The sequence below is a fragment of the Silurus meridionalis genome, chromosome 29 (assembly GCF_014805685.1).
Source record: "Silurus meridionalis isolate SWU-2019-XX chromosome 29, ASM1480568v1, whole genome shotgun sequence".
Taxonomy (NCBI): domain Eukaryota; kingdom Metazoa; phylum Chordata; class Actinopteri; order Siluriformes; family Siluridae; genus Silurus; species Silurus meridionalis.
Genome location: NC_060912.1, coordinates 5,492,856 through 5,513,586, shown reverse-complemented (window position 1 = coordinate 5,513,586; position 20,731 = coordinate 5,492,856). Strand labels below are relative to the sequence as shown.

The window sequence follows — 20,731 nt, the reverse complement described above, 5'->3', positions numbered from 1 at the left end:
TTTGGGTGTTTGGATCAGCAATTTCATTTTGATCTATAAAATAACTGAAGGACACAGTAATATTTCAGTAGGGGCCAAGCAGGAGCGTTATGAATGTGGTAAAGGAAAGACATGCAGGTAGTTGGTTTGAAAGAGGCAGATGTCAGGGCCAGCAAAGCCTTCTCTGCTGGCCTAAACACTATCAGAAGCACTGACCTACATTTACAACCTAAATTCTAATATTTGTTCCAAAAAATTTTATTAATTTATTCCCAACAGTTTATTCTCTTCATTTCATAGCGTTTCTCTTGGTTGCACTTCTTCCAGTACGTGTATGTCCAATCAGATTTCAGCCTCTATGTGCTGCCATGTTGAACTAATCTGCCCAGGGCCTTCAAAGTCAGTACTGCTGGTTTTTTTACCATAGAGAATATTATCAATGGGTCTGTTACTTTAACCAATCCGATTAAAAATTCGGCAGCATTTTTCCGTCCTCTGATTGATTGGTCAGAGGGAAACTGTTACAGCCAAGTTCGGCTGGCAAAACACGTCTGTAAAGCGCTGCACACATTAATACGTCTGAGTTCGACTTTTTTATGCCTACGAAGGAAGAGAAATTGATTTGGTCTCGGACAATCTTAAAAATACATTTTCAAGAAAGCTAGACATCGTGAGGAGAGTTTGGCTAACCCCGAAGCTAGCTAGCGTGTCTCAGCCCGGAAAAGGGTTTGTTCACCACTTCCAGACCAGTGAATATGAGCGGTACCACTGGCTGGGGAGCGGTGCAAATTATGAGTCTGCACCTCTGGTGAGTAGGTTGTATTTTATTAACATTTTTATGTTTTTGTCATGTTATTAAAAAAAATTTATTCTGAACTGCTCCAAATGTTGTAGGTAGCACAGTTGTGGTTGTAGTGTAGAGGTTTGGAGTTGTCTTAACTGGGTTTCTTGCTTTAGTAAAATGGTATTCACCCTCCACATGTGAAATGCCTCTCTCTCTCTTTAATGCTACACGTTGTTATATTGCATTTGTGTATAGTAGTGATGGTTTCTATAATTGCAGTGTGATAGTGGTGGTATCAAGAGATGAATTAAGTAGGGTAAGTCTTTACTAAAGGCCCAGGTACCAAATGCTTGGCCCGCCATTGTGTAGAGGGCAGGGGGGTATGGAGATGGATGATCTGCTGTAGCGACCCCTAATGGGAGCAGCCGAAAGAAGAAGAGTTGCCAAGTGCCTGCTGCAGGAAAAACACTCCCGCAGGATTAAGTCTTCACTTATGGGATGGGTAGGTAATAAGTGCCTGGTTTCTTCCAGACATTACCTTTAGAGGCCTAAAATTTAAGTGTTGGATTCATCAGGTTGTCTTGCTGGAAATTAGTCCTATTTTCACACAGGATTTACAGAGCTCAGTCAGAATGAACATCAGGTTCCTGGTGACTTCTCTTACTAAGGCAGTTCTTCCCTTGTTGCTTAGTATGGCCGGGCGAACAGCTCTTGAAGGAGTCCTGGTTGTGCCTCACTTGTTCCATTTCAAAATTATTCAAGCCACTGTGCGCTTAGAAATCTTCGATGCAGCTGAATTTTTCTGTACCCTTTCCCAGATTTGTGCCTTGCAACAATCTATCATAATACTTTGAAGGCACCGGAGCAAATTTTCAAGTTTTTTTGCAAAGGGTCTAAATAAAGTGCATGTGATATTTCTTTTATTATTTAAATTTTTCGATATATATATATATATATATGTATAATGTATATATATATATATATATATATATATATATATATATATATATATATATATATATATATATATATATATTATACACACACACACACACACACACACACACGTACACGTACGTATATATATTATTTAAAAAAAAATTTGTAGTGACTTGCTCGCGCGACGGGTTAAACACATGCACCAGGAGAGCGGATTAAAATAGTTTACATGGTATTTATTCATAGTGTACAGGAGTGATTGAGGAAAGGGAGAAGTGAAGCCGTTCAAGATAATTCTTTTTAGTCTGCTGGAGCTTGGAGGCTCGTTAGGGTAGCACCACTCCTGGTCCAAGTTGATCGGTGCCACGACCGGGCCGAGGAAGGCTGAGACCCAGTCCTGTCTGTACAGGCGGGTGCTCGGGAACCTCAACAAATAAGGAGCTTGTGGCCGCTGCTGTACCACTCTCCGCTGCAGCTGCCATCGCTGCTTCCTATAAGGAAAAATAGAGAGAAACTTGCCAAGCCTAAGAAAGCACATACCTGTCTTTTGGACATGGGGCGGGTGTATTCCTTTACCGCCTCTATTTTCTTTTCCTGCAGTTTCAACAAGCCTCTCCCAATACAGTACCCCAGGTACTGTGCTTCGGTCAGCCCCAGGTGGCACTTCCGTGGGTTCGCCGTCAAACCGGCATTCCTGAGCTCTCCCAGCACCTCACCCAGATGGTGTAGGTGGTCTGTCCATGTTCTGGAGTGGATGACCACGTCGTCAATGTAGGCAGCCGCAAAGTGCTGATGTGAGTGCAGGACTATGTCCATGAGCCACTGGAAGGTGGCTGGCGATCCAGGACCCTCTAGGGACGCTGACGGACTACCACCCCTGGCGGCATCCTTATCTCGTGCTGTACCAGGTGGGTCATACCTGGTGTTGCAGAGAAAATGTCCGCAAACTGGTCCACCAACTCAGTCAGGTCGCTGTGTAGATGTTTACTCCTCCCACTTTTTGACCAAGGCACACCCTAGTGAATTTGTGGGGGATGCAGAGAGCTGACACTGCTGGGTTTGTCTCGATCCACTTTTTCAAGAGGTTAATGTGGTACACTTGTGTGTTTTTTCTCTTACCCGGCTGTTGCAGGCGGTAGTTCACTGGGCCGACTTTCTCGAGGACTGTGAACGGGCCCGGCCAGCGGGCTAGGAACTGACAGGTCGTGCTTGGGACCAGCAGCAGGACTCGATCTCCTTTGGTTGAGCTTGCGGGTTATATGTTCTTCGTTGCTCGGCCTGCACCTCTTTCATATGTTCCTTTACAATCGGTGCTACCTTCTAATGTGACCCTGCATCTCTTAGACGTACTCGATCAGTGATCGGTTTGGTGAAGGCTGTTCCTTCCACGGTTTTTTGGCCACGTCCAACAGTCCCTAAGGCCTCCTACCAAACAGGAGCTCAAAGGGTGTGAATCCTGTCGATACCTGTGGAGTCTCCCTTACAGCAAATAATACAAACATGAGTAGGCGGTCCCAGTTTCTCCCCTCCTTGTCAATCACCCGTCAGAGCATTTGCTTCAGTGTCTGGTTGAACCGCTCCACAAGTCCGTCTGTCTGCGGGTGGTATACCGACGTCCTAACATGTTTTACCTGCAACAATCAGAGATAAGCCATTAACTTTGATACAAAGGTTGTACATTGGTCAGTAAGCAGGTCTTTCAGGATTCCCACTCGGCTAAAGAGAAGCATTAGTTCCTTAGCGATGTTCCCCGTTGTGGGCTATCTCAGTGTAGTCCACTATAATGAGTATGTACCCATTCTTGGACTAACCCTAACCCTAACCCTAGACTCGCTATGGCAGCATAACTAAAATGTAGAGCCAGAAGGTAACACAGACCACACCACTGTCAACAACCCTGAGTGAACGTGTGTGAGTGAGGGGACGACAGCATACAAATTAACCAGTTCACCGAACACTTCATATCCATGATCCCTCCAGATCTGCTCTTTTACCTAAGAAAAATCTACTGATAAAAGACTTGAATAAATAAATATGTTTTCGGCCTCGACTTGAACAGTGAAAGAGTGTCTGAGTCTCGAACACTGATTGGAAGGCTGTTCCATAACTGTGTGGCTTTATAAGAGAAAGATCTGTCCCCTGCTGTAGTCTTAATTATTTAAGGTACTAACAAATAGCCTGCACCTTTTGATCTAAGTAGGCATGGAGGATCATATTGTTACAGAAGCTCACTCAGATACTGTGCCACGAGACCCTTAAGTGCTTTATACATCACTCCTGTGGTCGTATTTTCTAGATCTGGTAAAGACTCTTGCTGTTGCATGCTGAACTAACTGAAGCTTATTTATGCACTCACTTGAACACCCAGACAGTAAGGCATTACAGTAGTCTAGATATAACAAAAGCATGAACTAGTTTTTCTGCGTACTGTAATGACGTAATTTTTGCCATATTTCTAAGGTGAAAGAAGGCGATCCTGATAATAGTATCCACATGGACTCAAAGGAAAGACTAGGGTCAATAATCACACCAAGGTCTTTGACTGCTATAAACACTGAGACAGAAACACCATCCAGAGATGCTACATAATCGTAAAATTTGTATCATTAGCAAAGCAATGGAAGCGAATACCATGTTTATCTATAATTTTACCCAGAGGCAGCATATATAAAAAGAAAAGCAGTGGGCCTAACACAGATGTTTGCGGAACACTAAATTTTACCTCAGAGAATGTGGAGAACTCACCATTTAAATCAACAAACTGATAGCGATCAGTCAAATAAGACCTAAGACAGGTGAGAGCTGTTCCCTTTATTCCAACAACGTTACCTAGTCTAGCAAGCAGGAAAGTATGATCAATGATGTCAAAAGCTGTACTGAGGTCGAGCAAAATAAAATTTACCAGCAGTTTTAATTACCATATGTGTGCTTAATGGTGCAATTTTGTGCTTGATTTGAGACTTTGTGCATTAGGTAAACAAATGTTTCTAAATTATTTTTCAGTGGAGTTGATTTTTTTATATATCTGAGTAAGGAAATTACCTTGTGAATAAATGTGTGTTGCATTGCAGGTTTTAATTTCATTAGTGCGTTAATAAAATCAGTGCCGTTAAAATGAATTTGTGTTAACGTGTGTCAGGCTGACGAACAGGACGCGGAAGCGGAAGCAAGTCAATCATAGTCGATTTATTTCAAACAAAACAGTTCAAAAAACAAAACACTCACTGCTGCCGAGGCGAGAAAACAAACAAAGAATGTCCGCTCGAGACGAGCAATCCAAACCAAAACCTGGAGTCCGAAACGAAAGTAAACGGCAGCGGCTAAGAGTAATCCATGGGGAAAACGGAACCAGCGGGGAATGCTGGCGGTCGAGCAGCCACGGGTATCACCAGCATGACAATACAAGAACCGACAGCCTGTGACTCGAGAACATGAGTCTATATAGTCTGAATCCTAACGAGTCACAGCTGTCGGTGATCGGGCAGGCACGGGATAATGAGGCACCGTGAGAGCTACTGAGGCGTGGCAGGGTGCATCTCTGACAGTGGCCGAGGAAGGCGTGGCAGGGTGCATCTCTGACAGCGGCCGAGGGGGGCGTGGCAGGGGAATCCCTGACAGTACCCCCCCCTCCAGGGGCGGCACCCGACGCCCCAAAACCCACCAACGCCAGGCGGGCGGGCACTCTGAGGAAGGCCTCCCAACCGACCCGGGACAAAGGAGGCCCTGTGAGCATCGCAGCAGAGCAGGGGAGGATCGGAAGGGGCCCAGGGCACAGCAGCCTTCTTGGCCGGGATCAGGAACGGGCCAGCGACCCTTGAAAAGACCGGAAGCTGAGCCAAGCCCTTGGCGGAGACCAGGGGCGGCGGCGTCCACGGCGGAGACCAGGGGCGGCGGCGTCCACGGCGGAGACCAGGGGCGGCGGCGCCCTCGGCGGAGACAGGAGGCGGCGGCGCCTCGGCGGAGACAGGAGGCGGCGGCGCCTCGGCGGAGACAGGAGGCCGGCGGCGCCCTCGGCGGAGACAGGAGGCCGAGCGACGCCTCGGCGGAGACAGGAGGCGGAGAGACAACCTCCCTGGAGACCTGGAGCGGAGAGACGTCCTCCACGGAGACCAGGAACACAGAGGCACCCTCGGCAGGACGTTGAACCGCAACGTCTGGAGAGCCTTGACGTTGATCCGGAACGACACCCTCGGAGGGCCGCTGGAGCGCTCTGGCGTTGACCCGGAAGGACCCCCTCGGAGGGCCTCTGGAGAGCTCGGACTTTGAACCGGAACGAAACCTTTGGAGGGCCTCTGGAGAGCTCTGCCGGCGTTAGGGGGACCTGGAGGTCCCACGTTGCTCTGCGGGGACCCTGGAGGCCCGACGTCGCCCTGCGGGGAACCTGGAGGCCCGACGTCGACCTGAAGAGGACCTGGAGGCGATCCGTCGCCCTGCGGGGAACCTGGAGGCCCGACGTCGCCCTGCGGGGAACCTGGAGGCGAGCCGTCGCCCTGCGGGGAACCTGGAGGCGAGCCGTCGCCCTGAGGGAGACTTGGGGGCGAGCCTTCGCCCTGAGGGAGACTTGGGGGCGAGCCTTCGCCCTGAGGAGAACTTGGGGGCGAGCCTTCGCCCTGAGGAGAACTTGGGGGCGAGCCTTCGCCCTGAGGAGAACTTGGGGGCGAGCCTTCGCCTTCTGTGGAGCCGAGGCGAGCCGTCGTCTTCTTTGCGGCCAATCGGCTGTAAGACGTCCCTTTCGCGGCCAGGCGGCGGTACGGCGACCCCTCTCGTGGCGACTCTGAGGCGGCCCGGCGCTCGTGACGACTCTGTGGCGGCCCGGCTCTCTCGTGGCGGGTCTGTGGCGGCCCGGCGCTCGTGGCGACTCTGTGGCGGCCCGGCTCTCTCGTGACGAGTCTGTGGCGGCCCGGCGCTCGTGGCGGGTCTGTGGCGGCCCGGCGCTCTCGTGGCGACTCTGTGGCGGCCCGGCGCCTCGTGGCGACTCTGTGGCGGCCCGGCGCTCTCGTGGCGACTCTGTGGCGGCCCGGCGCTCTCGTGACGACTCTGTGGCGCCTCGGCTCTCTCGTGACGGGTCTGTGGCGGCCCGGCTCTCTCGTGACGGGTCTGTGGCGCCTCGGCTCTCTCGTGACGGGTCTGTGGCGGCCCGGCTCTCTCGTGACGAGTCTGTGGCGGCCCGGCTCTCTCGTGACGGGTTTGTGGCGCCTCGGCTCTCGTGACGGGTCTGTGGCGCCTCGGCTCTCGTGGACGGGTCTGTGGCGCCTCGGCTCTCGTGGAAACACTGTGGCGTAGAGGCGCGCTCGTGGAGACACTGTGGCGTAGAGGCGCGCTCGTGGAGACACTGTGGCGTAGAGGCGCGCTCGTGACGGGTCTGTGGCAGCTCGGCGCTCTCGTGACGGGTCTGTGACGTAGAGGCGCGCTCCTGGAGACACTGTGGCGGAGAGGCACGCCCACGGGAACCTCGAAACAGGGCAGCACGCTTGTAGATGTTCTGTGGCGGCACGGACAGCTCATGGGAATGCTGGGATGCCAGGGCGCGCTCGCAGACGCTCGGAGATGGTGCAGAGCGTCCACGAGAACCCCGGAACACAGCAGCGCTTGTACTGACCAGGGCAGGGCCATGTGTCCGTGGAAACCCAGGAACTGAGCCTCGCGTTCTTGGATGCCCAGGGATGGAACCGAGCACCAGTGAGAATCCTGGAGCAGACTGCGCGCTCTGAAGCACCGTGGAGCGAGCCGAGCACCTCGGAGAATCCTGGAGCGGGCCCCGCTCTGAAGAACCACGAAATGAAGCCGAGCACCTTGGAGAGTCCTGGTACGGAGCCGCGCGCTCTGAAGAACCACGGAACGAAGCTCCTTCCTCCTCAAAGGGACTGTCGTGGAGATCCGCCACCTCCATCCCACACATCCCAAGAAGAAGCTCGCAAAATTCGGCGAGTGAGCCGAAATTGCCCCCATTGGCGCTCCATATCCTGCTGGTTTTAGAGAGCATCACCAGACAGGAGAGAGACGCAGAAGGCGATCTTGGCTCTTTCGGAGGAAAACTGGGAAGAATTTTCCTCCACATACTCGCCGATGTTCCTCAGAAACCCGCCCAATTCTTCTCCTTTCCCGGAGAAGCGAGCCGAACTCCTCGCGCTCGCGAGGCGTGGCGGCTGCGCTTTCATGCTCCGGCTTCTGTGGCTTTGAGCCGAGAAGCAGCTTGAATTCCCGCGAAAATCCGAGGCGGGGTTCGCTGCCGCTCCATCGCGGCGAAATCGCGGAGGGCGATTCCGCCGGTTTTGGTCGGTTCTTCTGTCAGGCTGACGAACAGGACGCGAAGCGGAAGCAAGTCAATCATAGTCGATTTATTTCAAACAAAACAGTTCAACAAGCAAAACACTCACTGCTGCCGAGGCGAGAAAACAAACAAAGAATGTCCGCCGAGACGAGCAATCCAAACCAAAACCTGGAGTCCGAAACGAAAGTAAACGGCAGCGGCTAAGAGTAATCCATGGGAAAACGGAACCAGCGGGGAATGCTGGCGGTCGAGCAGCCACGGTATCACCAGCATGACAATACAAGAACCGACAGCCTGTGACTCGAGAACATGAGTCTATATAGTCTGAATCCTAACGAGTCACAGCTGTCGGTGATCGGGCAGGCACGGGATAATGAGGCACCGTGAGAGCTACTGAGGGGGCGTGGCAGGGTGCATCTCTGACAGCGGCCGAGGAAGGCGTGGCAGGGTGCATCTCTGACAGCGGCCGAGGGGGGCGTGGCAGGGGAATCCCTGACAACGTGTTATTGACACGTTAATTTTGACAGCCCCTAATATATATATATATGTGTGTGTGTGTGTGTGTGTGTGTGTGTGTGTGTGTGTGTGCGTGTGTGTGTGTGTGTGTGTGTGTGTGTGTGTGTGTGTGCGCGTGCACGTGTGTGTGTGTTTGTACTTTCGATTCTATTGTTATAGTTTATATTGTTAAAGATTACCTCATCTTGAGCAGGTCTTACAATTAATTATGTAGGGTGCCCCCACCAATGGCTCAACGACGGAATCCACTGGTGTGGGTGAAGGTATGCTGCGTGTTAGTCTTTCTTGCGCTGCTGTAAAAGATTACTAAAATGGATATCAATTTGTTGCATCAATCCAATTCTTAACCTCTAATCTGACTCCAAATATAATAAAGATTTAATTTGAATATATTTCATTCAAGATGATCACCTTATTGGTTGTATTTTCTCCTTAATTTTAATAGATAGGAGTCACTTAGAGTCTTGTGCTAACAATACCTGCTCACGGAGGCACATTAACTTAGTCAGAGGATATATAACGGTAAACTAATATTCTTTAAGTAGGCCGCTTAATGCTTGCTCATGCATAAAGAATAATGTATTTAGCCACTTAGTTATAACTTGCTATGTCAGTGATAGTCAGAAATCAGAAGGTCCCAGACATTGTGCTCTATGCTCAATCCGTTCATGAGTTTTTAGTATATACTATCCTGGTCATAGGTTTGCGGTAACACCAGACTGCATAATCAACTAGATATAAATGATTTGCAGTTTACGCAAGAATTGTTACTGTAGAGTCACTGTACCTGGCATTAGAGACACACCGAGCCTGTGTGGGAATGCTTTGCATACCCTTTTTTGGAACAGGAGGTGACCTAAAAAACAAATGTCACCTAGTGTAAAACCAACACCTGTTAAGGATCTTCTTTGGGGCAATTCTTATGTCAGTAGGACAGAATTTTCCAAACCTGAGGTCTGTTCTACTGATATGGGACTGAGATCATATTTCCAATCTTACTTAGACCTATAAATAATACCAAACATGTGTAGGTAAAATGCATACATTCCTAAAATGTAATTATTACAGTAGCTTAAATTCCGGGAACTTCTAAGTCACCTTTCCATGACCCAGCCATCTCCCCAGGAGAGGAAGAGGAGGCTCAAGGATGGGTGAGCGGCCAGCTGAACAGATGGCTTTCTCTCCTGAGATTAAAGAGATCCTCTCCTCAGATTAGAAATTGTATTGTTTTGTTGCATGGCAGTTCTCAGGGTCTGGGATAATAAAGTGATCTGACCATCCTTACAAGTAAATAACTCCCTCAGAAGAACAACAGCACATGACATATTATGGTGCTACTAATGAAATGCATTTGATTAATTTATTATCAGCAAGTGTGATTACCTCTTTAAAAGCCCAAACTTTAGCAGTTTGCTTTTTTGGAGCATTAAGCTATGTTAACACAACTCCAGGGAGAAAATACATCAGCTAAAGGTTGGCCAAAATGTGTTCATGAAGCACGACAATTATCCCAAGCACACCAGCAAATCTACAACAGAATAGCTGAAAAAGAAAAGAATCAAGGTGTTGTGATTTCCCAGTCAAAGTCCTACCCATTTGAATTGCTGTGATGGGCGCTGTGCATAAACAAATGCCCACAAACCTCAATGAACTGAAGCAACATTGTAAAGATGTCTACATTGTATGTAGAGTCAGCTAAAATTCCTTCTCAATTGTGTAAAAGACAGATAATGTCATGCACACATTGATTACTTAAAGTTATAGCTTATAAAAATGGTTCTAAAAGCTATTAAATCATTAATTGTTTGTCCATTTGAGTTTGATCTTTGTAAAAACAAGTAATGACACAATGTAATATGTTATGTGTTGTTCATCTGAGGTTGTTCAGAGGACTGTAATCATGATACAAAAGAGATTACATTGGAGAACAGAATTGCTTTTTACATCAACACATTAAGTTTAATATATCGGCTTATATCTGAATACCATTATTTTTTAGGAACATCCTTTGATAAGACCTCTGTGACGTGGGTGTCACTGGCTCGGGTGGCAGTGCTCTGTAACAGGGCAGTGTTTAAGGCAGGTCAGGAATCTCTACCTATTCTTAAGCGGGATGTCGCCGGTGATGCCTCTGAATCGGCTCTGTTAAAGTGTATCGAGCTTTCCTGCGGCTCAGTCAAAGCCATGAGGGACAAGAACAAGAAGGTGGCTGAGATTCCTTTTAACTCGACCAACAAGTACCAGGTAAGTAGGGTGAAATACATTTTGATGCAAGTTTACTGTCATACCAATTTTTGGGGAATTGAGGCTATTCAATAAACTGAAATCCCCAAAAATGTTTACTAATTGAAGGCAGTGAACGTAAATGTATATTTGTGTGTATATTGTCCTTCTCATTTCTTTAAATGAATAGCTTTGTAAGAATAAATTTCATTTTGTTGAATAGTATAAAACCCTCCATTTAAATCACATCACACTATATATAAAATATTAGATGATAGAGCAATTTAACATTTTTGAATAATTTACAGTAACTGTGGTACATGTATGATTTTGACATTTTTTCCCTATTCACTAGTTTTATCTTAATGACAGATTAAAAGCATTAATGTCATACTGGTTATGAGCAAGAAGGTGGCAGAAGCAATGCCAATGCTAAACTATTAAAGTTTAAAATAACTCTTTATTTGTCACATATAAGGGACAAAATGGGAAATTTAGAAAATGTTTTTTTTATTATTATTATTATTTTTTATTTTATTTTATTTTTAATGTATTTTCACATGCTACAAAATCAGCTTTTTCAAATTTTACTTTATTTGGATTCTCCAGTTCATGTCTAGTCTATCATAGATTTTGTCCCCAAGGGGACAGTCACAAGTTTACGTTATATATTATGCTGAAAGATAGACAATCCCACTATTGTCATATTTTTACCCCATAAACGCAGAAACATATGGAGAATTGTGTGGAGGGTGTCAATATATATGGGAATCAAATCTATGATGCATGTTTATTCCTTTTCCAGCTTTCAGTGCATGAGACAGAAGACTCAGATGATAAACCCTACCTGTTGGTGATGAAGGGAGCACCAGAGCGTATTCTGGAACGTTGTTCCACCATCATGGTACAGGGTAAAGAGCAGCCTATGGATGAGGAGATGAAGGAGTCGTTCCAAAATGCCTATTTGGAGTTGGGAGGATTAGGAGAGAGAGTCCTGGGTAAGTAAGAGATTATTAGAACATCAAGAAAATTCGTATAAGGAACACTTACATAGTAATACCAAAGCCCACAATTCAGAATGATATGATTTGTCTAAATCAAAGAGAATTGAGAAAGTTTTACACCTCAGTGATATAAAACAGACATCCACAAAAATAACGGCACAATGGTGAGATCCCTAATTCTCGTTTTAGTTTTACTGACAGAAACATTGAGGGGCATCTAAATCAGTGGTCCCCAACCCCCAGGTGGTGGACCGTGGGTCAATTAGTACCAGGCCACACAGAAAGAATACATAACTTACATTATTTATTTTTTATTTATAATCTGATTCTGAACTATGTTTTATTTTGGAAAATTACCAGATTCTCTCCGCCACATCTCTTGATTCATGTTCAGTTGCTTGCCTCGGTCACATGTCTTACCTACATCCACTACCTTTCTTAAAGGGGCTGCTCCGACCAGTAACACATAATAAATTATCCCTAAATTAAAACCCCCAAGCGAGCAAAATGAACAAAAACCAACACAGTGGATTAACGTTTATTATTATATTTAGAAAAGACCAGTTTTCATGCTAGTCATATCATTTTATTTTGTTGTATTTATTGTGTGTGTGTGTGTGTGTGTGTGTGTGTGTGTGTGTGTGTGTGTGTGTGCGTGTGTAAATGAGACTCTTACTTTAATTCCGGTTTCTTGTATCTATTGAAAGACCTCATAAACAAAAATAGACAAAACCAAAAGGCAGAGCAATGTGTGTGTGTGTGTGTGTGTGTGTGTGTGTGTTGTGTTAGCTTAGTTTTGTTACTACAAGGAAAAGCAATTCTATACAGTAAATAGGTTGCAGGTAATAACACACAGATGTAAGCAATCACTTGGTGCCTGCTGGTTTAATCTTCTCTCTGATGCTCACCCTCTGCCACCACATGGATATTATCCCCTTTTCTAATACAGCATTGTATTTTAAACATTGAAAGTATTCGGGCTCTGAAAATGTACTAGATGATGTCTTGATTGATTGTTGTGTAAATCATTCCATGGTTTCAACATATTTATTAACGCCAGTTGAGTTCCTTTAGAACAGTGCATGCCTGAAAGGAGATTCATTGGGAGAGCCTTGTACTGAAAAGATTCTGTCTTTATTTTTGTTGTTTTCTGTACAGGTTTCTGCCATTTGTTTTTGCCTGAGGATGAGTACCCTAAAGGGTTCGCTTTTGACACAGATGATGTGAACTTCAAGACAGATAATCTTTGCTTTGTGGGTCTAATGTCTATGATCGACCCTCCACGTGCTGCAGTGCCTGATGCTGTGGGCAAATGCAGATCAGCTGGCATCAAGGTCATCATGGTGACAGGAGACCACCCAATCACAGCCAAGGCCATTGCCAAGGGAGTAGGTATCATCTCTGAAGGCACCGAGACAGTGGAGGATATCGCTGCTCGTCTTAATATTCCCGTTAGCCAGGTTAACCCCAGGTAATGTACACTTCACATAGTTTGTATAGCATATGCACAAAAGTACACCAAATTTACTAAGAAATGAGACATAGAGCCTCACATTATAGCTGTAGATGTTTTCTGTGTTTTTACACATATGAGGAATCAGTCTGTTTCTAAACAGCTACTCATAGCATTTAGTTCTAGCTAGGATGATCCAGAAAAATATTTTATACAAGATCTTAGGCATATGTGCAGGAACAAATCCATGAAAAATAAAAACAGCAGTTAAAGAAATAAAATTCATAATTTGTGTATAGACCCTTAAATATTAAACTTGCAGTCATTGCAGGATAACTTGAGATCAGCAAAAACAGTACTTTTAAGACTTTAGGATGTGTATACTCTCCAGAAATCCTATTATTTTCAGTAAGAAGTAAATGTTTTTTCCGATTTAAATCTACTGAATGATTTCTGAACTATGGAGCTGATTGAAACACACCCAGGTCATTATATACTTACACCAATGTGTTTACATTGTCTCTACAAATAGAACAGAATCCTCCTCACAATGTCAATAAGCAAGTAGACTTAGGAGGATAGCAAAGTTATGTAATCTTGTAGGTTGGATAAAAAAAAACATGAAACAACAATCTAATACACTGACTCTGATTTGTGCCTTGCTATTTATCAGGGATGCAAAAGCATGTGTGATCCATGGCACCGATCTGAAAGATCTGAGCCAAGAGCAGATGGATGATATTCTGAAGAACCACACAGAGATTGTGTTTGCCAGGACTTCACCACAACAGAAGCTTATTATTGTGGAGGGCTGCCAGAGACAGGTCAATTAAGAGAACTACCTATAACGTTCCAGTATAGGCTCATTTTCAATTATAGTCTACATATTCATCTGTTTTTACATGATTCTTTACAATTCTCATACGTGCTTTTAGTTATAAATATGAACAAGAAGCTTAATTTAATATAAAATAAACTAATACTTTCAGTCCACTTTAGTGTCAGTAAAAATGCATTCCATTTTTCCTGGCCCATTGATTTCCCTGTGTGTATCAACACATTTCTGTATATCTCAGGGTGCAATTGTGGCTGTGACTGGTGATGGTGTAAATGACTCTCCTGCTCTGAAGAAGGCAGACATTGGCGTGGCCATGGGGATCTCAGGCTCAGATGTTTCCAAACAGGCAGCTGACATGATCTTGCTAGATGACAACTTTGCCTCTATAGTCACTGGTGTGGAAGAGGGTAAGAAAAAGAAGGGAGAGAGAGAGGGGATATTACAATTTTAATACAAATTTACTGTGATCCTGAAAGTCTAAAAAATATGATTAATTAAAGTGTTTGTGTTTTTATTTGTTTTTCATGTGTGCAGGGCGTCTGATCTTTGACAACCTAAAGAAATCAATTGCTTACACCTTAACAAGCAACATTCCGGAAATCACTCCTTTTCTGTTCTTCATTTTGGTTAACATTCCTCTTCCTCTTGGGACCATCACCATTCTTTGCATTGACCTCGGTACTGACATGGTAAGAAACACACATACATCCACAGTGATTACACACACATGCTATTGTGCACACACAAACACACACACATAGTAATAAATACACCAGGCACACCCTAGTCCCAGTTCAGTTTTGTTTACTTTGCACACAACACACCATCACAGTCTGTGTGCTCTTTTACAGGTTCCTGCCATCTCCCTGGCTTATGAAGCAGCAGAGAGCGACATCATGAAGCGCCAGCCCCGTAACCCTCTGAGAGACAAGCTGGTTAATGAGCGTCTCATCAGCATTGCCTATGGACAGATCGGTTAGCACACAGCCACACCACACTACACTACACCACACACAACTACATCACACACAGCTTCACTATAGTTACCTACACTAAATCACACTACACTCCCCCACACACGACTAGGCTATACTGCAGTACACTACATTACACTCACTAAGCCAATATTACAGCCTATAATTAAATCAACTCTTGCTGTAATCCTGGTTCTGCCACTGAAATGGCAATTGCTTTTAAAAATATCAAGCTGCTAAAAATAATAATGCAAAACATAAAAGAGGTGTTTTTCTGCTTTTATATAAATAAATATCTAAGGCTATGCCCACATTAATCCAGATCGATCTGAAAATTGAGTTTTTCTTTTACACACCTCTCCATCTACATTGAATATTTTAAACATTTTACAAAAAGTAACGCTTGAAAAGCTCACTTCCTTATACTGTGCGTACATACTATTTCATTCAGCCATTCCATGCAGCAATGTTCAGAAAATGATGTTCAGGATGATCACTAAGAGCTTTTTAGAAAAGCTCAGTTTTTACTGCACAAGAATGCTATCTCTGTGCGACAGGAAAACAAAACATATTAGCAAATGTATCCATTTCAGGATTGATGTAGCTTTAGATGTCCATTCTAAAATATTGAAACTTCATACTAATTCAATAATCTCTCTCACTTGCACTGTATAGGGATGATTCAAGCTCTTGGAGGATTCTTTGCATACTTCGTGATCATGGCTGAGAATGGGTTCTTGCCATCCGTGCTGGTGGGAATTCGGCTCAACTGGGATGATCGGTCCAACAATGACCTGGAGGACAGCTACGGTCAACAATGGGTTTGTAATCAATATAACACTGAAGACACTAAACTCGTGTAAAAAGTTAATGAGGTTGACTATTTGAGACGAGTAGTCTAGTCTTTTAATTCAGTCATTTATTCACAGGACAAAAATTGCATTATGAGGTCTGAAAATCTTTTTTAATTGATTAGTTATGGAATTTTGTTTTATGCAGTAACATTTTTGTCAACAATAGCATACCATGGATTAAGAAAGTATTTAAATGTTGTCACTTTTTGGAAACCCTCTTTAGCTATGGGCCATATATCAAATTCAAGTTTTATTTGTACACATACGTACAGAGTACAACATGCAGGGAAATGCATTATACGACTGTCCAACATTTAAACATGAAATAAAAAATAGAATATCTTCTTCTTCTTGTTTCGGCTGCTCCCATTAGGGGTCGCCACAGCAGATCATCCGTCTCCATACCCCCCCTGTCCTCTACATCTGCCTCTTTCAAACTAGCTACCTGCATGTCTTCCCACACCACATCCATAAACCTCCTCTTTGGTCTTTCTCTTTTCCTCCTTCCTGGCGGCTCCATTTTCACCCTTCTCCTACCGATATAACCCATGTCCCTTCTCTGCACTTGCCACCAGAACTCAATCTGATCAAGCATCAGTGGGTTTTGCTGGACAAACAAAACCTACCGATTGAGGTTTCACTGCATACCACAGCATGCCTTCAGAGGTCTTGTGGAGTCCATCCATGCCTCAATGGCTTAGAGCTGTTGTGGCAGTACAATAGGGATTTATAAAAAATTTGCCGGATGGTTTTTAATATTAGTGCTTATCAGTGTTTCGATGATAAAGGTTTGCTGTAACATAGGAAAGATAAAAAGTCAAATAACTTTTTTTATTAAAGTCCTTTTTCATAGTGAAAACAATGTAACTAGCTGGCAACAACAATGAATTGCATGGCTGTAGACTACTTTCTATACAGAATGGCTGTGCTTATTGTTATCACCTGTTCTTTATAATACAGCCCTGCCCTGTACTGAACAGGATATTTCCTGTATTTTTTTATATCTTATTACCCGATAGAGAAAAAGAAGCCATTAGCTCATATTTGTAAAAGTAGGAAACGACTCTAATGCTTTCCTTAAAGAAGTCAAGCTCATAGATTAACATCGCTCTTTGGTAGTTTATTTATTGGGTTTAGTGGTTAATAACTAATAAATTTCAATGATTTAAATGATAAGAATCAGATTTTTTTTCTTCAGCTAGTTAGTCAGTTGATGGTAGCATTTAAGCATTTAGAGTTTGCCTACTTGTTTATTTTCTTCCCCGGTCTCTCTCTTTCACTTTGTCTCAGACCTATGAGCAGAGGAAGATCGTGGAGTTCACCTGTCATACAGCTTTCTTTGTGAGCATTGTGGTGGTGCAGTGGGCTGATGTCATAATCTGCAAGACACGTCGCAACTCTGTGTTCCAGCAAGGCATGAGGTCAGTGCTTCATCTTCTTCTTCCCTCCCTATTACTGTCGTTATCTTTTCTCCAGTCTGTCCAAAAAATAAATTATCAGCATCTAATGTGTAATTCTATAAACATCTAAAGTCTAATGTCTGCCACTCCCCATTCTTCTCTTCTCTTCTTCTTAATGCTGTTTTTGCTCATGTACTTTGTATGTAACAAGCACGGTAATTTTATTTTTCAGCATATTTTACAATTTATATTTAATGTTATTTTCCATTCTTGTTCTACAGGAATAAGATTCTAATATTTGGCCTTTTTGAGGAGACAGCTTTAGCTGCATTACTTTCCTATTGCCCAGGAATGGATGTGGCCCTGAGAATGTACCCACTAAAGTTAGTGGCACACACACACACGCACACACACATTAATCGTATTTTAATTTTCTTTTATAAAACGTTTATGAACAAAACCTCATCTGATGGCATAGCTTTGTTCACTAAATGTTCCTTAATGTTTTTTTTTGTTTGTTTCTTTCTGCAACATGACACGACTGCGCTACCAACTGTAAAAAGCATGTGACTGCTTGAAGCCATTAAAAGAGCACACCTCTCTCTGACAGAGGGCTGGACTAATTCTGTATGAACTGAAGAAACTGGGTGTGCGAACAAAGATCTGCTGATTCACTCATGTCAGCTTTGCATATATATTCATACTGTTTCTTTCAGTTATCCAACCCTTCAACAAGGAACAAGGAACTGTGTTCTTTCTATAAGAGAGTAGCACAAACATAAGCCTTATCTTATGTGTTGTTCTTAGCAAAATCTACTACATACGTGTAAAAATGACTGAAGGTTTTTTTTGTAGCTATGTATCCTCATTCGCGACAGCTCTTGAATGTGTCATAATATCTATGAAGTCATCGTTGGGTTGTTATGAAAAAGAATTTGGAATTGCATTCTGGCGCCACCTACTGGTATAATTGTGTAATTGCCTTTGGAAAGAGTCAATGAACGACTCAGTGGACGAATTAAAAAAATAATTTTTTGCTGAAGAAAATAAAAAGATTCGACTCACCAAGATAAATCAAACCAACATTACACTGAGATTGTGAATTACTGTTAGTACTGGTATTGTGAAATAAAGTCGACCTGAAGATGTATATGCAACGAATTATCCTGCAAATGTATGATCTTACTCTTGTATTATCTTACTCTCTGTCTTTTTTCTTTACCTCTATTTTTCTGTGTTTCTCAGGCCAAGTTGGTGGTTCTGTGCATTTCCTTACAGCTTCCTCATCTTTGTTTATGATGAGATTCGAAAACTCATCTTGCGCAGAAACCCAGGAGGTATAAAACATAAGCACCTATACACAAACACACATTCTCATACATACAGACACACTCACACACACACACACACACATACACACATTGATGTGCACTGATATAATAAATATAGTAAACATTTAATTTCCTCTATGTCTGTGTTTTGCAGGCTGGATTGAAAGGGAGACCTACTATTAAATTATCACTTTTTTTTCCATGTACTTTTCATTCTGTCCCTGTTTGCCTGCACAGCTACCCTCCCTCTGTCTCTCGCTGTCACTCTCTTTCTTTCTCTCTCTACATACCAACTAAAAGAGAATGAGCAAAAACAGACCATAATACATCCTGTCCTTTTATCTTTAAAGAAATAAAAAAGAAATGACACATTCCAATAAGATGTGAGAACCAACAGTGATAGAGAGAATGAGGTTGTTCTTCTTTCTCTCCATTCACTTTTTTGTTTAATACTGTGACCAGATCTCTTCTCCACATTGTCGATTGATATCTTTCCACACTATCAATGTTGTACTGAATACTAGTGACACTGATGATTCCTGTTGTAAGTTAAGTCGTGACCAATTTAGGACACAAATGTCCTGTGCACACACACTGCCATTTATTTTTCTTCTCAGATCTCGTTTGTCCTTCCTCAGCAGCTTTGTCTCTGGGCCATTTCTCTTCTCTTATACCCCATACGTCTCCTCCAATCTGTTCTTTCTATTTCTCTCTCTCTCTCTTTATCTCTCTCTCTCTCTCTGTGGCTTTTCTTTCTGCCACTGTGTTGTTGTTTTATTACTCTTATACTGCCACTGCCATCCTCTCCAGACCATTCAAACAACTAACCCTCCTGTCCTGCTCTGGCCTAACGTCCCTCTCTCCCTCCCTCCGTCTGTCTGTCTGTTTGTGAATACTGCTGTACCTTTCCCACCTATCCTTCTCTCCTTCTTACCTTTGAAGAAATGAAGAAAATTCAGTCTTTGTGTGTTTTAGGAATCCAGTTTCATTCTTTAAATAAGTGGGGAAAATAGATGAAAAAAACATCAATAAGGCTATGTACCTTACCTGCGAAATAGCAGCAAGAAAAATTAAATAAAAAAAGGAGAAACTCTCTTTTTTCAGTTTGGTGTCGATTTGTTTTTGTGTGTGATCTTAATGGATTGCTATGAAGTTATAGGTAGGAGCAATAAGTGGTCTGTGTAGTTCATGCAGTTATTGTTGACGTGTAAATTAGGACTGGAACAACATGATTATAATAATAATGATAATTATGGTATGATAGTGTTAATCTTACGGTGTTCTATATGTAAAGGTGTGTACCTTCTAATGCATATAATGTTTTCCTTTACAACCGAAAAGAATGATAGCAGAAGGTTAAGATATTTGCTAGAACATTTAATTAAAATAAAAAATATATTTCAAAAGTCTGATGTTCACCTGCCATGTTTGTTCTTCAAAGGGCGTATACATAGTATGTTTTTGAGTTCTGCCATTATATCACTTACTTAAAAATGGAATTATTATTTTGGGTTATGTCTAAGGATATCCACCTAAACTTATTGAGCAGGTCTGTACAGCACGAGTCACAGAAGCACCTCTTAGCACAGGAGTGTGTTTTGAAAGGAGCTGGCACACCACAAAGTGGACCAATGTGTAAAATCTCAACCTTTGGCACAAAACATTTTTGTGGAAATATAACATCACCCACAGTGAAATGTGATGGTGGTAGTGTGATGTAGAGCGTTGGCCTCTTGGTTGCTTTTGAGGGAAAACAATATTACTGTATAGATGAGCTGCTCTTTAAAGGGAGTAGTAAAATGCTACTAAAGGCTACCAGACACAATACAGCAATAGTAACATTTTTATTAATTTAATTTATTAATTTTAATGGAAACATTAAGTATTGCTCAGATTTTAAATCAACCTTAACTTTGAGATCACTTTTGGGCTTAAAAAAATGTCTTCAATTTATTCATAATAGTGAACTCAAGACTTAAATGACCCTGAGTTCAGAAAATGATTGCAAATGTAGGTGAGTTGGCCTTGTTAATACATTTTCCTTTTTATTAAATACGGGGAATTACTGTATGGACACCTAACCTTGCCAGCTATATTTGGTTCTTCCTAAAAACTGTTAAACAATGTTGGAGGCACACAATTGTATAGGATGTCTCTGGATATGA

The 20,731-nt window shown here is 43.2% G+C and overlaps 1 protein-coding gene across 1 annotated transcript in view; it reads left to right on the top strand.

The window, feature by feature from the left end:
• Nucleotides 1–19,661, top strand: part of atp1a3a (ATPase Na+/K+ transporting subunit alpha 3a) — a 31,920-nt gene extending 12,259 nt beyond the window's left edge. The window contains exons 10-21 of the mRNA XM_046843688.1: nt 10,489–10,733; nt 11,518–11,710; nt 12,875–13,187; nt 13,843–13,993; nt 14,246–14,414; nt 14,542–14,696; nt 14,859–14,982; nt 15,657–15,802; nt 17,126–17,256; nt 17,517–17,618; nt 18,481–18,572; nt 18,721–19,661. Coding sequence (XP_046699644.1) covers nt 10,489–10,733; nt 11,518–11,710; nt 12,875–13,187; nt 13,843–13,993; nt 14,246–14,414; nt 14,542–14,696; nt 14,859–14,982; nt 15,657–15,802; nt 17,126–17,256; nt 17,517–17,618; nt 18,481–18,572; nt 18,721–18,749 — 1,850 coding nt within the window. The 3' untranslated portion in view covers nt 18,750–19,661. The remainder of the gene's footprint in view (nt 1–10,488; nt 10,734–11,517; nt 11,711–12,874; nt 13,188–13,842; nt 13,994–14,245; nt 14,415–14,541; nt 14,697–14,858; nt 14,983–15,656; nt 15,803–17,125; nt 17,257–17,516; nt 17,619–18,480; nt 18,573–18,720) is intronic.
• The last annotated feature ends 1,070 nt before the right edge of the window (nt 19,662–20,731 follow it).